At 37.8% G+C, this 20,228-nt stretch overlaps 1 protein-coding gene across 1 annotated transcript; it reads left to right on the top strand.

Moving 5' to 3' along the window:
* The first annotated feature begins 9,266 nt into the window (after positions 1-9,266).
* On the top strand, positions 9,267-10,205 carry LOC126061113 (olfactory receptor 8D1-like). The gene has a single exon (XM_049857458.1). It carries the CDS (start codon positions 9,267-9,269, stop codon positions 10,203-10,205), a length of 939 nt encoding a protein of 312 aa, XP_049713415.1.
* Positions 10,206-20,228: the final 10,023 nt, after the last annotated feature.

The raw sequence follows: 20,228 nt of genomic DNA on the forward strand, positions 1-20,228 counted from the left end.
TAGGAGCACCCTGACCAATCAGTCAATGTGACAAAGGGTACAGGATTCTGAATGAAATATATACTATATCTAGGATTTCGTATTCAGCCAGCTAGAGTTTACTGTGAAAGCAAAATCAAAGTGTTTCCATGTTTGAAGGACACATATTATACATATTATTTTTTAAAAGTGTTACTCAAGAGCGAGGCCAAGATGGCTGACTAGGTAGAAGCTACCTTGGATCCCTCTTGCAACAAAACTCAGAAAAACAAGTGAATCGATCACATACATGACAATCTATGAACGCTGACCATCAAACACAGATTTAAAAAGTTGACCTGAGTGACAGAGACTGAGAATGATCAACCATGGGGAAGCAATGACTGTTTTCAGAGCCTGTAGCCAGCGTCCCAGTAAGAAAATCTTGGTGCCGGGATTTGAACTGGGCGTAGGGGAGCTGAGCACGGCATCCTGAGACAGCACAAACACGGGATGCAGCCCTAACCCCCAGAAGTGACCTCAGCGGTAGCCCAGCCAGTGCACGCAGGCAGAGCAGTGATGTTGCTGAGAGGAGGAGAAGTCACCGGGAGGCAGCAACTGGTTTTGGAGCCTGGAGTGCAGCGTCCCAGCTGGGGAAACTTGGCACTGGGCTTTGGACTGGGAGCAGCGGAACTGACCACAGCTTCTGAGACAGCACAATCACAGGACGAGGACCTGACCCTCGGCGGCAATCTCAACCCAACCAAAGCACACAGACTACACTCCCCTTGGGAATCTCAGATAAAACATTCATCCCAAACAAGATAAGTAACTTTGTCTATATTCCGGGGTGCTACTCTCTCCTATCTATCTGATCCCTCCCCTCCCCTTCCCAGGCGGCTTCATTAACATTGGAATTTCCTGAGCCAGAGAGCGAAGTGCTCTGTGTTTTTTTTTTTTTTCCTGTCTTTTCCTAACCCATTCTCCTGGCCAGAAAGAAGCAGCTACAAATACCCAGGGACCAAAGATCCTTCCCTAACTTACCGATATTGGACGAAAAATACAGAACCAGCTCCAGCCAAGCATATGAGATCCAGTCTTGGGCTTTCATCCCTACAGGGAACAAGGTGGCTATTATAATGAAAAGGCAATTCTGATAGGGATCTGACTGTAATTATTTTAGCAGATTACTGGAAAGACAACTTTCCCAGGTCTGAAATCTCTGCATATTTAACAGAGCCCTCACTGATCCACAACAGGGAACTGAGGGCTGAAGCTCCCCCCACACCACCTAGCCTCCTGCCTTAGGGGTCTGAGGATGGTGACACCTAACAATCTGTAGAGGTGCATGCATTGGGTGCCTAAGCTACAGCTGCAGAGCCCATCCACCAAAGTGCTTTAGGAACAGAGACACCCCTACCTCACTGGCACTTGGGGGAAGCTTGTCAGCATCCTGCCCTCCCTGGAGTGTGACCCCCTGCTGCTCCTAGAATCTGGTGCACACAACTATCACCACTACTCCTCTAGGTGGATAGGTGACAGTCTGCACCACACACTTGATGACCCAAAATCAGATTCTACTCAAGAATAGTGAATGGACTCTTAGGCTTATATATCTGGTCACAGCACAAACCAGCTGGTAATAGGACATAAATGAGTCAAGGGCTACAACAATCAAGAAAGCGCAATCTAGTAGCCCACCTACGTATATTGAAAGAAAATAAAATAAGATAAGACTCAGTGAGCAAATATAAATCATTACAATATCTTAAAGATGACTCGGAGACAGCAGTCGATATCAAACCACATAAAGAAGCAGATCATGATTGCTTCTACAACTCCCCAAATTAAAGAATCAAAATCTTTCCAAATGAAGAGACAATCCTGGAATTGCCAGATGCAGAATATTAAAAACAAATTTACAGAATGCTTCAAGACATCAGGGATGACCGCAGAAATGAAATAAGGCAATCTACAGAAAAAGCCAAGGAACACACGGATAAAGAAGTTGAAGAAATCAAAAAGATTATTCAAGAAAATAGTGGAAAAATTAATAAGCTGCAAGAATTCATAGAGAGATAGCATTCAGAAATCCAAAAGATTAACAGTAAAATTACAGAATTAGACAACTCAACAGGAAGTCAGAGGAGCAGAATCAAGCAATTGAATGTAGACTTGGGGACCAGGAGGATAAGGGAATTTACGCCAGTATAGCTAAAAAAAAATCAGATAAAAGAAATTAAAAAAATGAAGAAACTCTAAGAATCATTTGGGATTATATCAAGAAGAATACATTGCGTGTGAATGAAGTTCAAGAACAGGGAGGAATAACAGAAAATATAGAGAGAATAGTTGAAGAACTGTTGGCGGAAAACTTCCCTGACATCTAGAAAGATGAAAGGATATCTGTCCAAGACGTTCATCAAACCCCATATAAGGTTGATCCAAAAAGAAAATCACCAAGACATATTACCAACAAACTTGCCAAAACCAAAGATAAAGAGAAAATTTTAAAAGCAGCCAGGGATAAAAGAAAGATCTCCTATAAAGGAGAATCAATAAGTTCAGACTGCTCAGCAGACACCATGAAGTCAATAAGGCAATGGGATGACATATATAGAGCACTGGAGGAGAAAAACTGCCAGCCAAGGATCATATATCCAGCAAAAATCTCTCTCAAATATGAAGGTGAAATTAAAACATTTACAGATAAACACAAGCTTAGAGAATTTGCAAAAACCAAACCAAAGCTACAAGAAATACTAAAGAAAATTGTTTGGTGAGAAAATCAATAATATCAGATACCAGCACAACACAAGGTCACAGAACAGAACATCCTGATATCAACTCAAATAGGGAAAACACAAAAACAAATAAAGAATAATTTTAAAAAGAAAAAAATGCTCAAAACAGGGAATCATTGAATTCGATATAAAAGATCATAATAATCAAAAAGAGGGACTAAATACAGGAGGCATAGAACTGTCATATGGAGAGGAAAACAAGGCGATATAGGACAATACAAGTTAGGTTTTTACTTTGAAAAATAGGGGCAAATATTAAGGTAACCACAAAGAGGTATAACAACTCCATAACTCAAAATAAAAACCAAGAAAAACATAACGACTCAGCAAACAGAAATTCAACTACTATGAAAATGAGGAACACAAAATTTACAAAGAAAAACATCTCAGCACGAAAAAGTAAGTGGAAAAATGAAATTGTCAACAACACACACAAAAAGGCATCAAAATGACAGCACTACTCATCTATAATTACACTGAATGTAAATGGACTAAATGCACCAATAAAGCGATAGAGAATCTCAGAGTGGATAAAGAAACATGATCTGTCTATATGCTGCCTACAAAAGACACACGTTAGACTTAGAGACACAAACAAAAACTCAAAGGATGGAACAATGGAACAGAATTGAGAACCCAGATATAAATCCATCCACATATGAGCAGCTGACATTTGACAAAGGCCCAGTGTCAGTTAATTGGGGAAAAGATAGCCTTTTTAACAAATGGTGCTGGCATAACTCGATATCCATTTGCAAAAAAAGGAAACAAGACCCATACCTCACACCATGCACAAAAACTAACTCCAAGTGGATCAAAGACCTAAAGACTAAAACGATAAAGATCATGGAAGAAAAAATAGGGACAATGTTAGGAGCCCTAATACAAGGCATAAACAGAATACAAAACATTACCAAAAATGACAAAGAGAAACCAGATAACTGGGAGCTCCTAAAAATCAAACACCTATGCTCATCTAAAGACTTCACCAAAAGAGTAAAAAGACCTCCTACAGACTGGGAAAGAATTTTCAGCTATGACATCTCCGACCAGCGCCTGATCTCTAAAATCTATATGGTTCTGTTAAAACTCAACCACAAAAAAGACAAACAACCCAATCAATAAGTGGGCAAAGGATATGAACACGCACTTCACTAAAGAAGACATTTGGGCGGCTAAAAGATACATGAGAAAATGCTCTCGATCATTAAGCATTAGAGAAATGCAAATAAAAACTACGACGAGATTCCATCTCACTCCAACAAGGCTGGCATTAATCCAAAAAACACAAAATAATAAATGTTGGAGGGGCTGCAGAGAGATTGGAACTCTTATACACTGCTGGTGGGAATGTAAAATGGTACAACCACTTTGGAAATCTATCTGGCGTTTTCTTAAAAAGTTAGAAATAGAACTACCATACAACCCAGAAATCCCACCCCTTGGAATATACCCTAGAGAAATAAGAGCCTTTACACGAACAGATATATGCTCACCCATGTTTATTGCAGCACTGTTTACAATAGCAAAAGCTGGAAGCAACCAAGGTGTCCATCAATAGGTGAATGGTTAAATAAATTATGGTACATTCACACAATGGAATACTACGCATCGATAAAGAACAGTGACAAATCTGTGAAACATTTCACAACATGGAGGAATCTGGAAGGCATTATGCTGAGTGAAATTAGTCAGATGCAAAAGGACAAATACTGTATAAGACCACTATTATAAGTTCTTGAGAAATAGTATAAACTGAGAAGAACACATTCTTTTGTGGTTACGAGAGGGGGAGAGAGGGAGAGTGGGAGAGGGTTATTTACTGATTAGATAGTAGATAAGAACTACTTTAGGTGAAGGGAAGGAGAATACTCAATACAAGGAAGGTCAGCTCAACTGGACTGGACCAAAAGTAAAGAAGTTTCTGGGATAAACTGAATGCTTCAAAGGTCAGTGGAGCAAGGGCAGGGGTTTGGGGACTATGGCTTAAGGGGACTTCGAAGTCAATTGGCGTAATAAACTCTATTATGAAAACATTCTGCATCCCACTTTGAAGTGTGGCGTCTGGGGTCTTAAAAGCTAACAAGCGGCCATCTAAGATGCATCAATTGGTTTCAACCCACCTGGATCAAAGGAGAATGAAGAATACCAAGGTCACACGATAACTATGAGCCCAAGACAGATAGGGTCACATGAACTAGAGACTTACATCATCCTGAGACCAGAAGAAGTAGATGGTGCCTGGCCACAACTGATGACTGCCCTGACAGGGAGCACAACAGAGAACTCCTGAGGGGGCAGGAGATCAGTGGGATGCAGACCCCAAATTCTCATAAAAAAAACCAGACTAAATGGCCTGACTGAGACTAGAAGAATCCCGGTGGTCATGGTCCCCAAATTTACTGTTGGCCCAGGACAGGAACCATTCCTGAAGACAACTCATCAGACATGGAAGTGACTGGACAATGGGTTGGAGAGAGATGCTGATGAAGAGTGAGCTACTTGTATCAGCTGACACTTGAAACTGTATTGACATCTCCTGTCTGGAGGGGAGATAGGATTGTAGAGAGTGTTAGAAACTGGTGAAAACGGTCACGAAAGTAGAGACTGGAAGGAGGGAGCGGGCTGACTCATTAGGGGGAGAGTTAATGGGAGTATGTAGTAAGGTGTATATAAGCTTATATGTGACAGACTGGCTTAATTTGTAAACCTTCACTTAAAGCACAATAAAAATTATTTAAAAAAGAAAAAAAAAAGATGTGCTTCCAAACTCCGGTCCCTACACTCTAGCCCTAATCCCTGGCAACCACTAAACTTTTCTCTATCTCTACAATTTTGTCATTTCAAGAATGTTATGTAAATGGAATCATATAGTATGTCATCTTTTGAGATTGATTTTTTTTTTCTGCATCATATCTTTGATATCTATTCAAGCTGATTGGTTGCCTTTGCTATAGTTTTTTTTAGGTTTTTACCCTGTGGGTTCCCTAGTGCTATTGCTCTAGAGATTTAAAAAAAAAAAAAAAAATCTAATCTTCCCTCATTGTATTGCTTTGTGACAATAGCATCTAAAATAATAAAGTACCTAGGAATGAACAGTCCCCAGAAAATTGTAAAACATTACTAAAAGAAGTTAAAAAAATCTAAATAAATGGAAAGAAATTCTGTCTTCATGGACTGGAAGGCTTAATATAGTTAAGATATCAATAATACCCAAAGACATCTATAGATTCAATGCAATTACCATCTAAATTCCAAAAGTCTTTTTTGCACAGGTGGAAAAGGCAGTCCTCAAATTTATATGGAAGGGCAAGAGACCCTGAATAGCTAAGGCAATCTTGAAAAAGGAGGATAAATTAGGAGTACTCGCATTTTTTGTTTTAAATATACTATAAATCTACAGTAATTAAAACAGCCTGGTACTGTTATCATAACAAACATATACAGTGGAGTAGAATTCAGAGTACAGAAATAAATTCATACATCTGCAGTCAACTGATTTTCAACAAGAGTGCTAAATCCATTCAATGGGAATGGAAGACTCTCTTCACTAAATGGGGCTGGGAAAGTTGGTTTACTCCATAAAGAAGAATTAATCAGATACATTCTTCATTCCATGGGCAAAAACTAATTCCAAATGGATCAAGGACCCAAATGGACAAACAAAAGCCATAAAATTCTTAGAAGAAATATAGGGGCTTGGCTGCAGGACCTAGTTTTTCACAATGGATTATTAGATATGACAACAAAAACACTGTGAGCAAAAGACAAAATAGATAAATGGGACCTCATATAAATTATACACTCTTGTTTATCAAATGACCTTATGAACAAAGTGAAAATACAATATACAAATTGGGAGGAAATTTCCAGGAACCATATATCCAATAGGGGAGGAAGAGAGGGGGAAAAAGGAAGTAATTGCTTAAGGGCCATAAATTTTACATCAGTATTGGTAGAATAATTAGGAAAATGATAGCTAGTATGGTTTTGAAACATGAAGAATTTAATCAATGTCACCGAATTATATATGTAGAAATTGTTGAATTTGTTAATTCTTTGTTGTGTATATTTTCACTACAATTAGAAAAAAAAGATATATTACTGATATCTCAGACCATGCATTTTATGTATCTTAAAGAGTGCCTAATCTTCTCCAGAGAAGCAAGTGTCTGATCTTCTCCAGGAAACCCTGGTGGTGTAGTGGTTAAAAGTTTGACTGCTAACCCAAAGGTGTGCAGTTCGAATCCAAGAAAATAAATCATCTAGAGGTGAGTTTGAAACTTTTCTGTCTTGGAGTCCCAAGACCAAAATATGCAAGCATTAGACTAACTCTAAGAAGCTATGACTATATCTTAAATGTATCACTCTGCTTTTGGAGGAGCTAAAGGGAGCTTCTTATTAGCTCTGATTAAAAAAAAAACCCTCCACCCCCTGCATACCTGCATAAAAACCATTAAGGAACATATCTAGGCAGGAAGTAGTATATCGGCCCATTTAGGTCATCATTGATGGTATTATGATATTCAACTTTCCAGGAAAATCATTTTTAATTAATATCGATTAATTTAATTGGTAGTACAAAGAGTTAAAAATCTAAAAGAAATAGTTGCTACACTCTTCTTTTGGAGGGCACACAGAGATGAAAACTTTGACGTCTGCTCTTCGAAGCCAGTGAGAATACCCTCACCAAATTGTCCGCATCTGTTTATGATAACACTACAATCATTCCAGGTGGCAGCCATTCCCCTTTTCAGCTTAATATTTTCCTTTTCAAGAAGTAAGAGGAAAACTTTAATTCTGAACATTAGAAATGCCAGTATTTTGGGAGTGCCATTATTTTGGCTGCAAATATAACTCAGTAATTTCTTATTCTCAGGGGAATTTGACCTCTGAGAATTTCCACTGGACTTGTGGTCCTCGGAGAATACGGAACTCATGCATGTCCTTGGAGTTCAAAGACTTATAAACAACAAATCAGAGTATTCCCTTGCTTATAAAAGGCTCCTCAGGATCTGGCTTTGGAAGGAGATCTTATTATCGTTCACTCAAATTAGAATTAATGTGATTAAACCTTAGACATCTTCACTCCACACAGTGAATTAGTGACACAGCTGGAGAATGAACCCGGCCTTAGAAATGATAAGAAGAGGATATATTTCTCCTTCATTTCCAAGAGTTGCCATACAATGATTTGATGTTAAGTGCTAACAGCTTTGCACACTAAACAAGATCAGCAAGGTTCTGGAAAGGTAATATTTGCTGTGAAGTTATTGAATTTGTCTCACATTACAAGAGAGAAAATCTAAATGGGAGCAACAACTCTTCTACTCCTGACAGCATTCAAGTAAGTACACAAATTCTGATATACTTTCCAAAAAACTCATTGTCATGGCATCAATTCCAACTCATGACGACCATATAGGAGAGAGTAGAACTGCCCCATGGGGTTTACAAGGCTGTGTTCTTTATGAAAGTAGACTGCCACGTCTTTCTCTCTCAGAAAGGCTGGTGGGTTTCAACTGCAGACCTTTTGGTTAGCAACCAAGCACTTAAATCATTGAGCTACCAGGGCTCCTTGAGTATACTTAACTAAGGCATTTACTGTGAAACGGAATTACTTAGGGAGAATTACAAATTTGTATTCTGATAAAACTATTGTTGACTAAAGTATATATGGCTATTGCATAAAGGGAACAAAAAACTAAACTGCAGGATAAAACTTTTTTGTTGCCAGTGGGGTGTGCAGTGGGTGGAGCAATAGGAAAAAGTCTCTTCTTCTTTTCCTTCCTATTTCATTGCTTTCCTAAGATGCAGCCACAATAGCTTCCAAACTCTTCCTAGAAAGAATAAATATAATAGAGTCCTTACTTATTTGCAACAAAGAACTCCAGGATTAATTTGAAGACCTGCTAATTTGGAACAGCATGGTCTCTGCACATCTCTGTAGACTAAGAAGTGTAACCCTAAGATATTCATTCCCTTATCAGTTATTCCTTGAGGAGTGCTTTGTATTCCAGGGTAACAACAACCCAAAATACACAAAAGACCCAACATTAACTCTAAAAGTAATTTCTTAACACTCAATAAAAACTTGATGTCCCCTGCTCTGAGGGTTGCAGATATAGACACAGCTCCATCAGTAATTACTGAAAATGAAAAAATGAGCTCCTGTTTATTCTTGTCAACAATTAAACCTCTGAGAGCACATCATTACCAGCAGCTTTGTTCTACTGAGATATTTTTCAATCATTTAAAAGGTCACATTACATTTATTTTTTGTTTCTGTATAGCTTATGCAGGTGTTTGATTAAAAGTAATGCATTCCTAACATGAGTTATATAATTAATGATCTTATTATTGAACACCCTAAAACTATTTTAATTTATGAGTTTTTTTTTCTGTCACAACAATAATAAAATATTACTTACCACAGGCTAATAGCTTTATTACCTCCTGTGATTTTCTTTTCTGTAGTTTCACATTCCCTGTTTCCTGATGGAAATGGCTAAACAAAATGATTCCGCAGTGACTGAATTTGTCCTCGAGGGACTGACAGACAAACCAGAACTTCAGCTGCCTCTTTTCCTCCTGTTCCTAGGGACCTATGGGGTCACTGTCATGGGAAACTTGGGTATGATCCTAATCATCACTCTCAGTCCAAAGCTACAATCTCCCATGTACTTCTTTATTGGTAATTTGTCAGTCATAGATCTCTTTTATTCCTCAACTGTTATACCCAAACTGCTGGGAAACTTTCTATGGGAGCAAAATGTTATTTCCCTCCCTGGATGTATGACACAACTTTTTTTCTTTTGTGTTTTTGCTACTGCTGAATTCTATATGCTGACTGTCATGGCATATGATAGATACGTAGCTATCTGTAGTCCACTGCTCTATAGTGCCACCATGTCCCAAAAGGTCTGCAACATGCTGGTGACTGGAGTCTATATTGTGGCAACTTTTGGAGGTATGCCTCACACAATATTCATGATCAGACTTTCCTTCTGTGGAGACAATGTCATCCACCATTACCTCTGTGACATAATTCCTCTCCTAAAGCTCTCATGCTCCAGTACTTACATTAATGAGCTTCTGTTGATACTTGTAGGTGGATTCAATGTGTTAGCAACAACTGTGCCTATCATCATCTCTTATGCCTTTATACTCTCCAGCATACTTCAAATACCCTCAGCTGAGGGCAAGTCCAAAGCCTTTGGTACCTGTGGTTCTCACCTTACAGTTGTTGGGTTTTTTTATGGATCTATCATATTCATGTATTTTAAGCCATCATCTAGCAGCAACATGGTCCAGGAGAAGGTTGCCTCTGTGTTTTACAGCACACTGATTCCTATGCTGAACCCTTTGATATACAGCTTGAGGAACAAGGATGTAAGGAATGTGCTCAGCAAAGCCATGGGTATGAGGTATGGACCACCCTAGGTTAGTAAATGGCATTGATTTGGTGATTTCCTCTTCAATGTTCTTTTTGTTGGTATAGAGGAATTCAATTGATTTTTGTATGTTTATCTTGTATCCCAATACTCTGCTGAACTCTTCTATTAGTTTCAGTAGTTTTCTGGAGGATTCCATAGGGTATTCTGTGTATAAAATCATGTCATCTGCAAACAGAGATACTTTTACTTCTTCCTTGTCAATCAGGATGCCCTTTATTTCTTTACTAGCCTAGTTGCTCTGGCTAGGACTTCCAGCACAATGTTGAATAAGAGTGGTGATAAGGGGCATCTTTGTCTGGTTCCCAATCTCAATGGGAATGCTTTCAGGCTCTCTCCATTTAGAGTGATGTTGGCTGTTGGCTTTGTATAAATGTCCTTTATTATGTTGAGAAATTTTCCTTCTATTCCTATTTTGCTGAGAGTTTTTATCATGAATGAGTGCTGAACTTTGTCAAATGCCTTTTCTGCATGAGTTGATAAAATCATGTGATTCTTGTCTTTTGTTTTATTTATGGGGTGGATTACATTAATTGTTTTTCTAATGTTGAACCATCCCTGCATACCTGGTATGAATCCCACTTGGCCATGGTGAATTATTTTTTTGATATGTTGTTGAATTCTATTGGCTAGAATTTTGTTGAGGATTTTTGCATCTACATTCATGAGGGATGTAGGTCTATAATTTTCTTGTGGTGTCTTTACCTGGTTTTGGTATCAGGGATATGGTGGCTTCATAGAATTTGGTAAGTCCATCCTTTTCTATGCTCTGAAATACCTTTAGCAGTAGTGGTGTTTACTCTTCTCTAAAACTTTGGTAGAACTCTGCAGTGAAGCTGTCTGGGCCGGGGCTTTTTTTTTTGTTTGGAGTTTTTTGATTATCTTTTCAATCTCTTCTTTCGTTATGGGTCTATTTAGTTGTTCTACCTCTGTTTGTGTTAGTTTAGGCAGGTAGTTTGTTTCCAAGAATTCATCCATTTCTTCTAGGGTTTCAATTTTGAGTATAGTTTTTCATAGTAATCTGATATGGTTCTTTTAATTTCAGTTGGGTCTCTTGTAATATCGCCCATCTCATTTCTTGTTCGGGTTATTTGCTTCCTCTCCTGCTTTTGTTTTTCAGTTTGGCCAATGGTTTATCAATTTTGTTGAGTTTTTCAAAAAACCAGCTTTAGGCCTTGTTAATTCTTTCAATTGTTTTTCTGTTTTCTATTTCATTTAGTTCAGCTCTAATTTTTATTATTTGTTTTCTTCTGGTGCCTGTGGATTTCTTTTGTTGCTCTCTTTCTATTTGTTCAAGTTGTAGGGATAGTTCTTTGATTTTGGCCCTTTTTTCTTTTTGGATGTGTGCATTTATTGATTTAAATTGGCCTCTGAGCACTGCTTTTGCTGTGTCCCAAAGGTTCTGATAGGAAGTGTTTTCATTCTCATTGGATTCTATGAATTTCTTTATTCCATCCTTAATGTCTTCTATAATCCAGTCTTCTTTGAGCAGGGTATTGTTCAGTTTCCAAGTATTTGATTTCTTTTCCCTGCTTTTCCTGTTATTGATTTCCACTTTATGGCCTATGGTCAGAGAAGATGCTTTGTAATATTTCAATGCTTTGGATTCTGCTAAGGCTCGCTTTATGACCTAATATGTGGTCTATTCTAGAGACTGCTCCATGTGCACTAGACAAGAAAGCATAGTTGGTTGCTGTTGGGTGGAGTGTTCTGTATATGTTTACGAGGTTAAGTTGGTTGATTGTGGCATTTAGATCTTCCACGTCTTTATTGAGCTTCTTTCTGGATGTCCTGTCCTTCACCGAAAGTGGTGTGTTGAATTCTCCTACTATTATTGTGGAGCTGTCTCTCTCACTTTTCAATGTTGATATCTTGCAGCCCTGTCATTGGGTGCATAAATATTTAATATCATTATATTTTCTTGGTGTATTGTCCCTTTAATCATTATATAGTGTCCTTCCTTATCCTTTCTGATGGTTTTAACTTTAAAGTCTATTTTGTCAGAAATTAATATTGCCACTCCTGCTCTTTTTTGATTGTTGTTTGCTTGATATATTTTTTTCCCTTCCTTTGAGTTTTAGTTTGTTTATGTCTCTAAGTCTAAGGTGTGTCTCTTGTCGGCAGCATATAGACAGATCTTGTTTTTTAATCCATTCTGCCACTCTCTGTCTCTTTATTGGTGGATTTAGTCCATTTACATTCAGGGTAATTATGGATAGGTATGAATTTAGTGCTATCATTTTGATGCCTTTTTTTTGTGTGTTGACAGCTTCTTTTCCCCCCTTGATTTTATGTGCTGAGTAGATTTTCTTTATGTGTTGTCCTTTCCTCATATTTGTTGTTGTTGATTTTGTTTCCACTGAGCCTGTATTTTTCCCTTGTATTTTATTTTGATGAGTAGGATACTTTGTCTCCTTTGTGGTTACCTTATTATTTACCCTCATTTTTGTAAATTTATAACTAACTTTTATTTCTTTGTATCACCGTATCTTCCTCTCCATATGGAAGGTGTGTGATTACATTTCTTAGTCCCTCTTTATTATTTTAATGTCTTCTTTTACATGATAACATTGCCGTTACCCTGTGTTGGTTTTTTTTTTTTAATCCTGCTTTTTTTTTTTTTTTTAATCTTGCCTTGTTGCTTTTTTTGTTGTTGTTGTTGGATTTCCCTGTCTGGGTTGACTTCTGGTTGCTCTGCTCAGTGTTCTAGTCTTGGATCGATACCTGATATTATTGATTTTCTAACCAAAGAACTCTCTTTAGTATTTCTTGTAGTTTTGGTTTGGTTTTTATGAATTCCCTCAACTCGTGTTTATCTGGAAATGACTTAGTTTCACCTTTATATTTAAGAGACAGTTTTGATGGATATATGATTCTTGGCAGGCAATTTTTTTCCTTCAATTTTTTAAATATGTCATCCCATTGCATTCTTGCCTGCATGGTTTCTGCCGAGTAGTCCAAGCTTATTCTTAATGGCTCTCCCGTGTAGATGACTTTTCTTTTGTCCCTCGCTGCTCTTATAATTGTCTCCTTATCTTTGGTTTTGGCAAGTTTGATTGTAATATGTCTTGGTGACTTTCTTTTAAGATCTATCTTATGTAGAGTTTGATGAGCATCTTGAATAGATATCTTCTCATCTTTGACAATATCAGGGAAGTTTTCTGCCAACAAATCCTCAACAATTTTCTCTGTATTTTCTGTTATCCCTCCCTGTTCTGGTACTGCAATCACTCGTAGGTTATTTCTCTTGATAGAGTCCCTCATGATTCTTAAGGTTTCTTCATTTTTTTTTTAATCCTTTTATCTGATTTTTCTTCAAATATATTAGTACCAAGTGATTTATCTTCGAGTTCAGAAATTCTAGCTTCTACTTGCTCAGTTCTGCTCCTCTGACTTTCTATTGAGTTATCTAATTCTGTAATTTTATTGTTAGTCTTCTGAATTTCCGATTGCTGTCTGTCTATGGATTTTTCCAGCTTATTTAACTTCTCATTATGTTCCTGAATAATCTTCCTGATTTCTTCAGTTGCTTTATCTGTGTGTTCCTTGGCTTGTTCTATGTATTGCCTCCTTTCCTTCCTGATGTCTTGAAGGGTTCTGTATATTAAACTTTTGTATTCTGCATCTGGTAATTCCAGGAATGCACTTTCATCTAGAAGATCCCTGGATTCTCTGTTTTGAGAGCTTGTTGAGGTGATCATGATCTGTTTCTTTATGTGACTTGATACTGACTGTTGTCTCCCAGCCATCTATAAGTTATTGTATTAGTTTATGCTTGCTTACTGTGTTGTAGCTGCTTGCTTTGTTTTGTTTTTGTATACTCCTATGGGTTGCTTGAGTGAGCTAGCTTGATTATTTTCACCTTTGGAGCTCTGATGTCCTGTCCCCAGCTGGCTAGAGCTATTATCAGATATATCAGTCTAGGAGTCCATTCAGTTTTCTTGTATGAATTCAGCTCAGATTTCTAGGTAGCTGATCATCAAGTGTGTGGTACAGGCTCTGTCCTACAGTCTTAGAGGGGCAGGGGTGATCAGCGTATATACTGGTATCTGATTGCAGCAGGGGGTCACGCTCTGAACAAGGCAGGGGGCTGAGAACCGACCCCCAAGTGTCTCTGAGGAAAACGCGTCTCTGTTACCTAGAGCATGCTGGTGGGCGGGCTCTGCAGAGGGACCATGGGCACCCATGGATTTTGTTGTAAGGACTGGGAGGTACCAGTTTTCCCTGGGCATCTGTCACAGGTGGCTGGGCGACCCAAGTGGAGCCACCAGTCCTTAGGTCCCTTTTGTGGGTAGGTGAGGACCTTGTTTAATAGACAAAGTAATGTCAAACATCAAACACTCACCTTTCCACCACACAGCTGAAATGGTTGGAATTTGCCAACTAGGGCCTGTTCTCCCAAAATAGGCCCACACAGGTCCATGCAGAAGGGAAAGTTGCTCAAGGTCCATGGACGGTTTATGCCTGGACAGGAGCCACTTCTTTCCTGACCTCCCCCAGTTAATGGAGCTAGCAAATTATCTTTTCCTCCCATTTGGAAATTTTTTTCTTCCCCAAGGCCGGGAGGACGGCTCCAGGTGCTCACCAGGGTCTATCTCAGGCCCAGGAATTCAGCCACTGAAGCTGGGTTGGGGGTCGGGGGGGGCGTGCTAAAATATACGCAAGTACTTAGCTTTTGCCAAGAGCGCCTTTCTGCTCAGGTTCTGGAGGTGTGAGTGGGCTGTGGGGCTGGCTGCTTCTCCCTGAGGAAACTGTGGCAAAATGCCAGGACTAGCCCCCCACCACTGCTGCCCCCGCCACAGCCGCTCCAAGAATGGTGCCTGAGGGCTCCCCACAATTCAGGCCCGGCAACTCCTCTCTGTTTCTGAACAGTCTCTTCCTTCCCCTGCCCCTCAGTTCATTGTCTAGGCTTGCCTTTGATGCTCAGGGCTCCCAGCTTGTCACAAGTATACTCATTTCACTTGTTTTTTTGGGTCTTTGTTGTAAAGAGGGCTCGACAGAAGGGTCTGCCTATTCCGCCATCTTGGCTCTGCCTCCCTTGTTTCTAAGATTTTATTATTAGAAAAAATGTTGGTCAAAAAATCTCTGTGCTATATATATTTAGATGGAGATATGTCTTCTGAGTCATTCTCATAAGTGGGATTTCCATGTCAAAAGGCAAACATATGTGATATTGTCAAATACTGTCAATTTCCCCTCTCTATGGATTGTAACAATTTGCATTCCAACTAGATATAACATGAAGTCAAAAGTGTTTTACATTTTATCCAAGTACATAATGCGTTGTAAGGATGGGAAAGTTTTTGACGTATTCTATAAATGAGTAAACACAGTACAGTTTCTCTCATTCAAATACATGATGTCAAAACACTATTTCCTCTAATTCAAAACCACTTTGTGTTACAAGCACAGAGAATATTCCCAGTATGTCCTGTGAAAGAGAAAACAATGTACAGTTTATTCGATTCAAGTACATGAAGTCAACAGAATTTTACGTGTTTTCATAGCTTCCTTTGTGTTATAAGAAATAGAAAGTCCCCAATACATTATGTGAATGAGAAACCATTATACAGTTTTTCTCATTCATGTAGATGAAGTCAAGGTAGTCTTACCTGTTATCCAAAGGCACTTTGTGTTCCAAACACGGGAATGTTCCTAATACATTCTATAACAGTATAGAGTATCTCCCCTTCCAGTATATGAAGTCAAAAGTATTTTTACGTACTGTCAAAGTACACTTTGTGTTTCAAGCACGGAAATATTCCCAATATATGCTGTGAAAGAGAAAACAAAGTACAGTTTCTCCCATTCAAGTAGATGAAGTCAGTGTTGTTTTACCTGTTATCAAAGGACATGCTGTGTTCCAATCACAAGAATGTTACCAGTACATTCTGTGTGTGAGAAAACAATGCACAGTTTCTCTCATTCAAGTACATGAAGTTAACAGAATTTTACGTTTTCAAAGTACCCTTTGTGTTACAAGAAGGTAATTGTGTGAATGAGAATCCAACATAGAGTATCTGTCATTAAAGTAGAGGAAGTCAAAATAAGTTTTACCTATTATCAAAAAACACTTCATGTTATAAGCACATTAATATTTCCAACACATTCTGTGAATGAGAAAACAATGTACAGTTTCTCCCATTTAAGTACATGGAGTCAGCATAGTTTTACACGTTTTTAAAGTACCGTTTATGCCTACTCCCAAGAAAGGTGATCCAACCAAATGTAGAAATTATGGAACAATATCGTTAATATCACACACAAGCAAAATTTTGCTAAAGATCATTCAAAAGTGGCTGAAGCAGTGTTTCGACAGGGAACTGCCAGAAATTCAGGCTGGATTCAGAAGAGGATGTGGGACCAGGGATATCATTGCTGATGTCAGATGGATCCTGGCTGAAAGCAGAGAATACCAGAAGGATGTTTACCTGTGTTTATTGACTATGCAAAGGCATTCAACTGTGTGGATAGTAACAAATTATGGATAACATTGTGAAGAAAGGGAATTCCAGAACACTTAATTGTGCTCATGGAGAACCTGTACATAGATCAAGAGGTAGTTGTTCAGACAGAACAAGGGGATATAAGTTGTTTAATATCAGGAAAGGTGTGGTCAGGGTTGTATCCTTTCACCATACCTATTCAATCTGTATGCTGAGCTAATAATATGAGAAGCTGGACAATATGAAGAAGAACGGGGCATCAGGATTGGAGAAAGACTCATTAATAACCTGCGTTATGCAGATGACACAACCTTGCTTGCTGAAAGTGAAGAGGACCTGAAGCACTTACTAATGAAGATCAAAGACCACAGCCTTCAGTATGGATTTCACCTCAACATAAAGAAAACAAAAATCCTCACAACTGGACAAATAAGCAATATCATGATAAATGGAGGAAAGGTTGAAATTGTCAAGGATTTCATTTTACTTGGATCAATAATCAACACCCATGGAAGCAGCAGTCAAGAAATCAAAAGACGCATTGCATTGGGCAAAGATGTCACTTTGAAGACTAAGGTCTGCCTGACCCAAGCCATGGTATTTTCAATTGCATCATATGCATGTGAAAGTTGGACAATGAATAAGGAAGACCGAAGAAGAATTGGCACCTTTGAATTGTGGTGGTGGCAAAGAATACTGAAGATACCATGGACTTCCAAAAGGATGAACAAATCTTTCTTGGAAGACGTACAACCAGAATGCTCCTTAGAAGCAAGGATGGCGAGACTGCATCTTACATACCTTGGACATGTTGTCAGGAGGGATCAGTCCCTGGAGAAGGACATCATGCTTGGTAAAGTACAGGGTCAGCAGAAAAGAGGAAGACCCTCATCAAGGTGGATTGACACAGTGGCTGCAACAATGGGCTCAAGCACAATTGTAAGGATGGTGCAGGACCGGGTAGAGTTTTGTTCCATTGTACATAAGGTCACTATGAGTCGGAATGGACTCGATGGCACCTAAAAACAACAACTTTATGTTAAGAGAACGTAAAAGTTCCTAATACATTGTGTGCATGAGAAAACAATATATAGTTTCTCTCATTCAAGATGATGAAGTCAAAATAGTTTTTTTCTGTTATCAAACATCATTTTGTGTTACAAGAACAGAAATGTTTCCTATACATCCTGTGATTAAGAAAATAATGTACAGTTTCTCCCACTTCAATAAATGAAAACACCAGAGTTTTCACTGTTTTCAAAGCACACTTTCTGTTACAAAGGCAGGAAAGTTCCCAAAAGATTTCATGATGGAGAAAATAATTCAGTTTCTCCCATTCAAGTACATAATGTCAAAAGTGTTTTATGATTTCAAAGTACACCTTGGGTTGTAAGAAGGTGAAAGTTCCCAATATATTGTGTCAATGAGAAACCAATATATATAGTTACTCTCATTCAAGTAGATGAAGGCAAAAGAGATAAACCTGTTTGGAAAGAACACTTTGTGTTACAAATACAGGAATGCTCCCAATACGTTCTGTGAATGAGAAAAAAAATGTAGAGTTTCTCCCTTTTGAGAACATGAAGTCAACAGAGATTTACATGTTTTCAAAGTACATTTTGTGTTGCAAAAATGAGAAAATTTCCAATATACAGTTTTTTCCAGTTCAAGTAGATGAAGTCAAAAGTTTTATGTTACCCAAAAACACTTTGTGTTACGAGCACAAGAAATTTCCCAATACATTCTTCAAATGGAAAACTCTACAGTTTCTATTATTCAAATAGATGAAGTCAAAACACTTTTACCAGTTACAACAAAACACTTTGTGTTTCAAGAACAAAAATGTTCCCAACTATATATAACAACGTACAGTTTCATTCAAGTAGACGAAGTGAAAAGAATTTGACTTGTTTACAAAAAAAACACTTCTTATTTCAAGTACGGGAATGTTCTTAATACTTTCTGTTAAAGAGAAAACTATGTACAATTTCTCCCATTCAAGTACATGAAGTCAGAATTATTTTACATATTCTCAAAATACTCTTTGTGTTACAAGAGCGGGAAAGTCCTCAATACATTGTGTGAAAGAGAAACCAATAAACTGTTACTCTCATTCAAGTAGAGGAAGTCAAAAGAGCTTTACTGTTTGCTAAAAAAAACACTATTTCAAGCATGAAAATGTTCTCAACACATTCTGCAAATGAGAAAACAATGTACAATTTCTCCCATTCAAGTAGAGAAAGTCAAAACAGTTTTACCTGTTATCTAAAAACTGTTTGTGTTACAAGCATGAGAACATTCCCAATACATTCTGCAAAAGAGTAAACTGTACAATTTCTCCCATTTAATAAATGAAGAGAAAAGAGTTTTACCTGTCATCAAAAAACATTGTGTGCAACAAGCATGTGAATATTCCCAGTACCTTCTGTTATTGAGAAAACAGTACAGTTTTTCTCATTCAAGTACACAAAATCAAGAGAGTTTTACATGTTTCAAAGTTTACCTTGTGTTACAAGAATGAGAAAGTTACCAATATATTGTGGGAATGAGAAATAATATACAGTTTCTCTCAATTAAGTAGATACAGTCAAAAGGGTTTTACCAATTAGCAAAAATACGTATTATATAAGAATGGAAAGGTGCTCAATATATTGTGTGAATGAGAAAACAATGTACAGTTTCTCCATTCAAATGCATGAAGTCTAAAGTGTTTTGACCCTATAGTGACCCTAAAGAACAGAGTAGAATTGCCCCTATACAGTTTCCAAGGAGCACCTGGTGGATTCAAATGGCAGACTTTTCAGTTAGCAGCTGTAGCTTTTAACCATAGCACCATCAGGGTTTCCATTTTATCATAAGAGTACATTTTTCATTGCAAGTATGGGAAAGGTGCCAATACATTGTGTCAATCAGTTTATAGTTTCTCTCATTCAAGTAGAAAAAGTCGAAGGAATTTTACCTGTTATCACAAAACACTTTGTGTTTCAAGCATGAGAATGCTCCCAATACAGGCTGTGAATAAGAAAACAATGTACATTTTCTTCCATTCAAGTAGATGAAGTCAAACATTTTTACCCATTACCCAAAAACACTTTGTGTTATAAGTACAAGAATGTTCCCTAGACATTGTGTGAATGAGGTAACAATTTAAAGTTTTTCTCAATCAAGTAGATGAAGTCAAAAGAGTTTTACCTGTTATCAAAAATCACTTTGTGTTACAAGCATGAGAATGTTTCCAACACATTTTGTGAATGATAAAACAATATACATTTTTTCTTTTCATACACATAAAGTCAACGGGTTTTTACATGTCTTGGAAGTACTCTTTGTATTACCAGCGTACAGTTTTTCTCATTCAAATAGATGAAGTCAAACAGTTTTACCTGTTATCCAAAAATACACTGTGTTACAAGCATGAGACTGTTCCCATTGCATTCTGTGAATGAGAAACAAATATATGGTCTCTCATTCAAGTAGATTGTCAAGAGTTTTACTTTTTATCAAAAAACACTTTCTGTTACACATACAGGAATGTTTCCAATATGTTCTGTGAATGGGAAAACAGT

The sequence above is a fragment of the Elephas maximus genome, chromosome 17 (genome assembly GCF_024166365.1).
Source record: "Elephas maximus indicus isolate mEleMax1 chromosome 17, mEleMax1 primary haplotype, whole genome shotgun sequence".
NCBI lineage: Eukaryota > Metazoa > Chordata > Mammalia > Proboscidea > Elephantidae > Elephas > Elephas maximus.

Coding starts and splice junctions, on each gene's coding strand:
- LOC126061113 (XM_049857458.1), top strand. CDS start 9,267: ATGGCTAAACAAAATGATTCCGCAGTGACTGAATTTGTCCTCGAGGGA.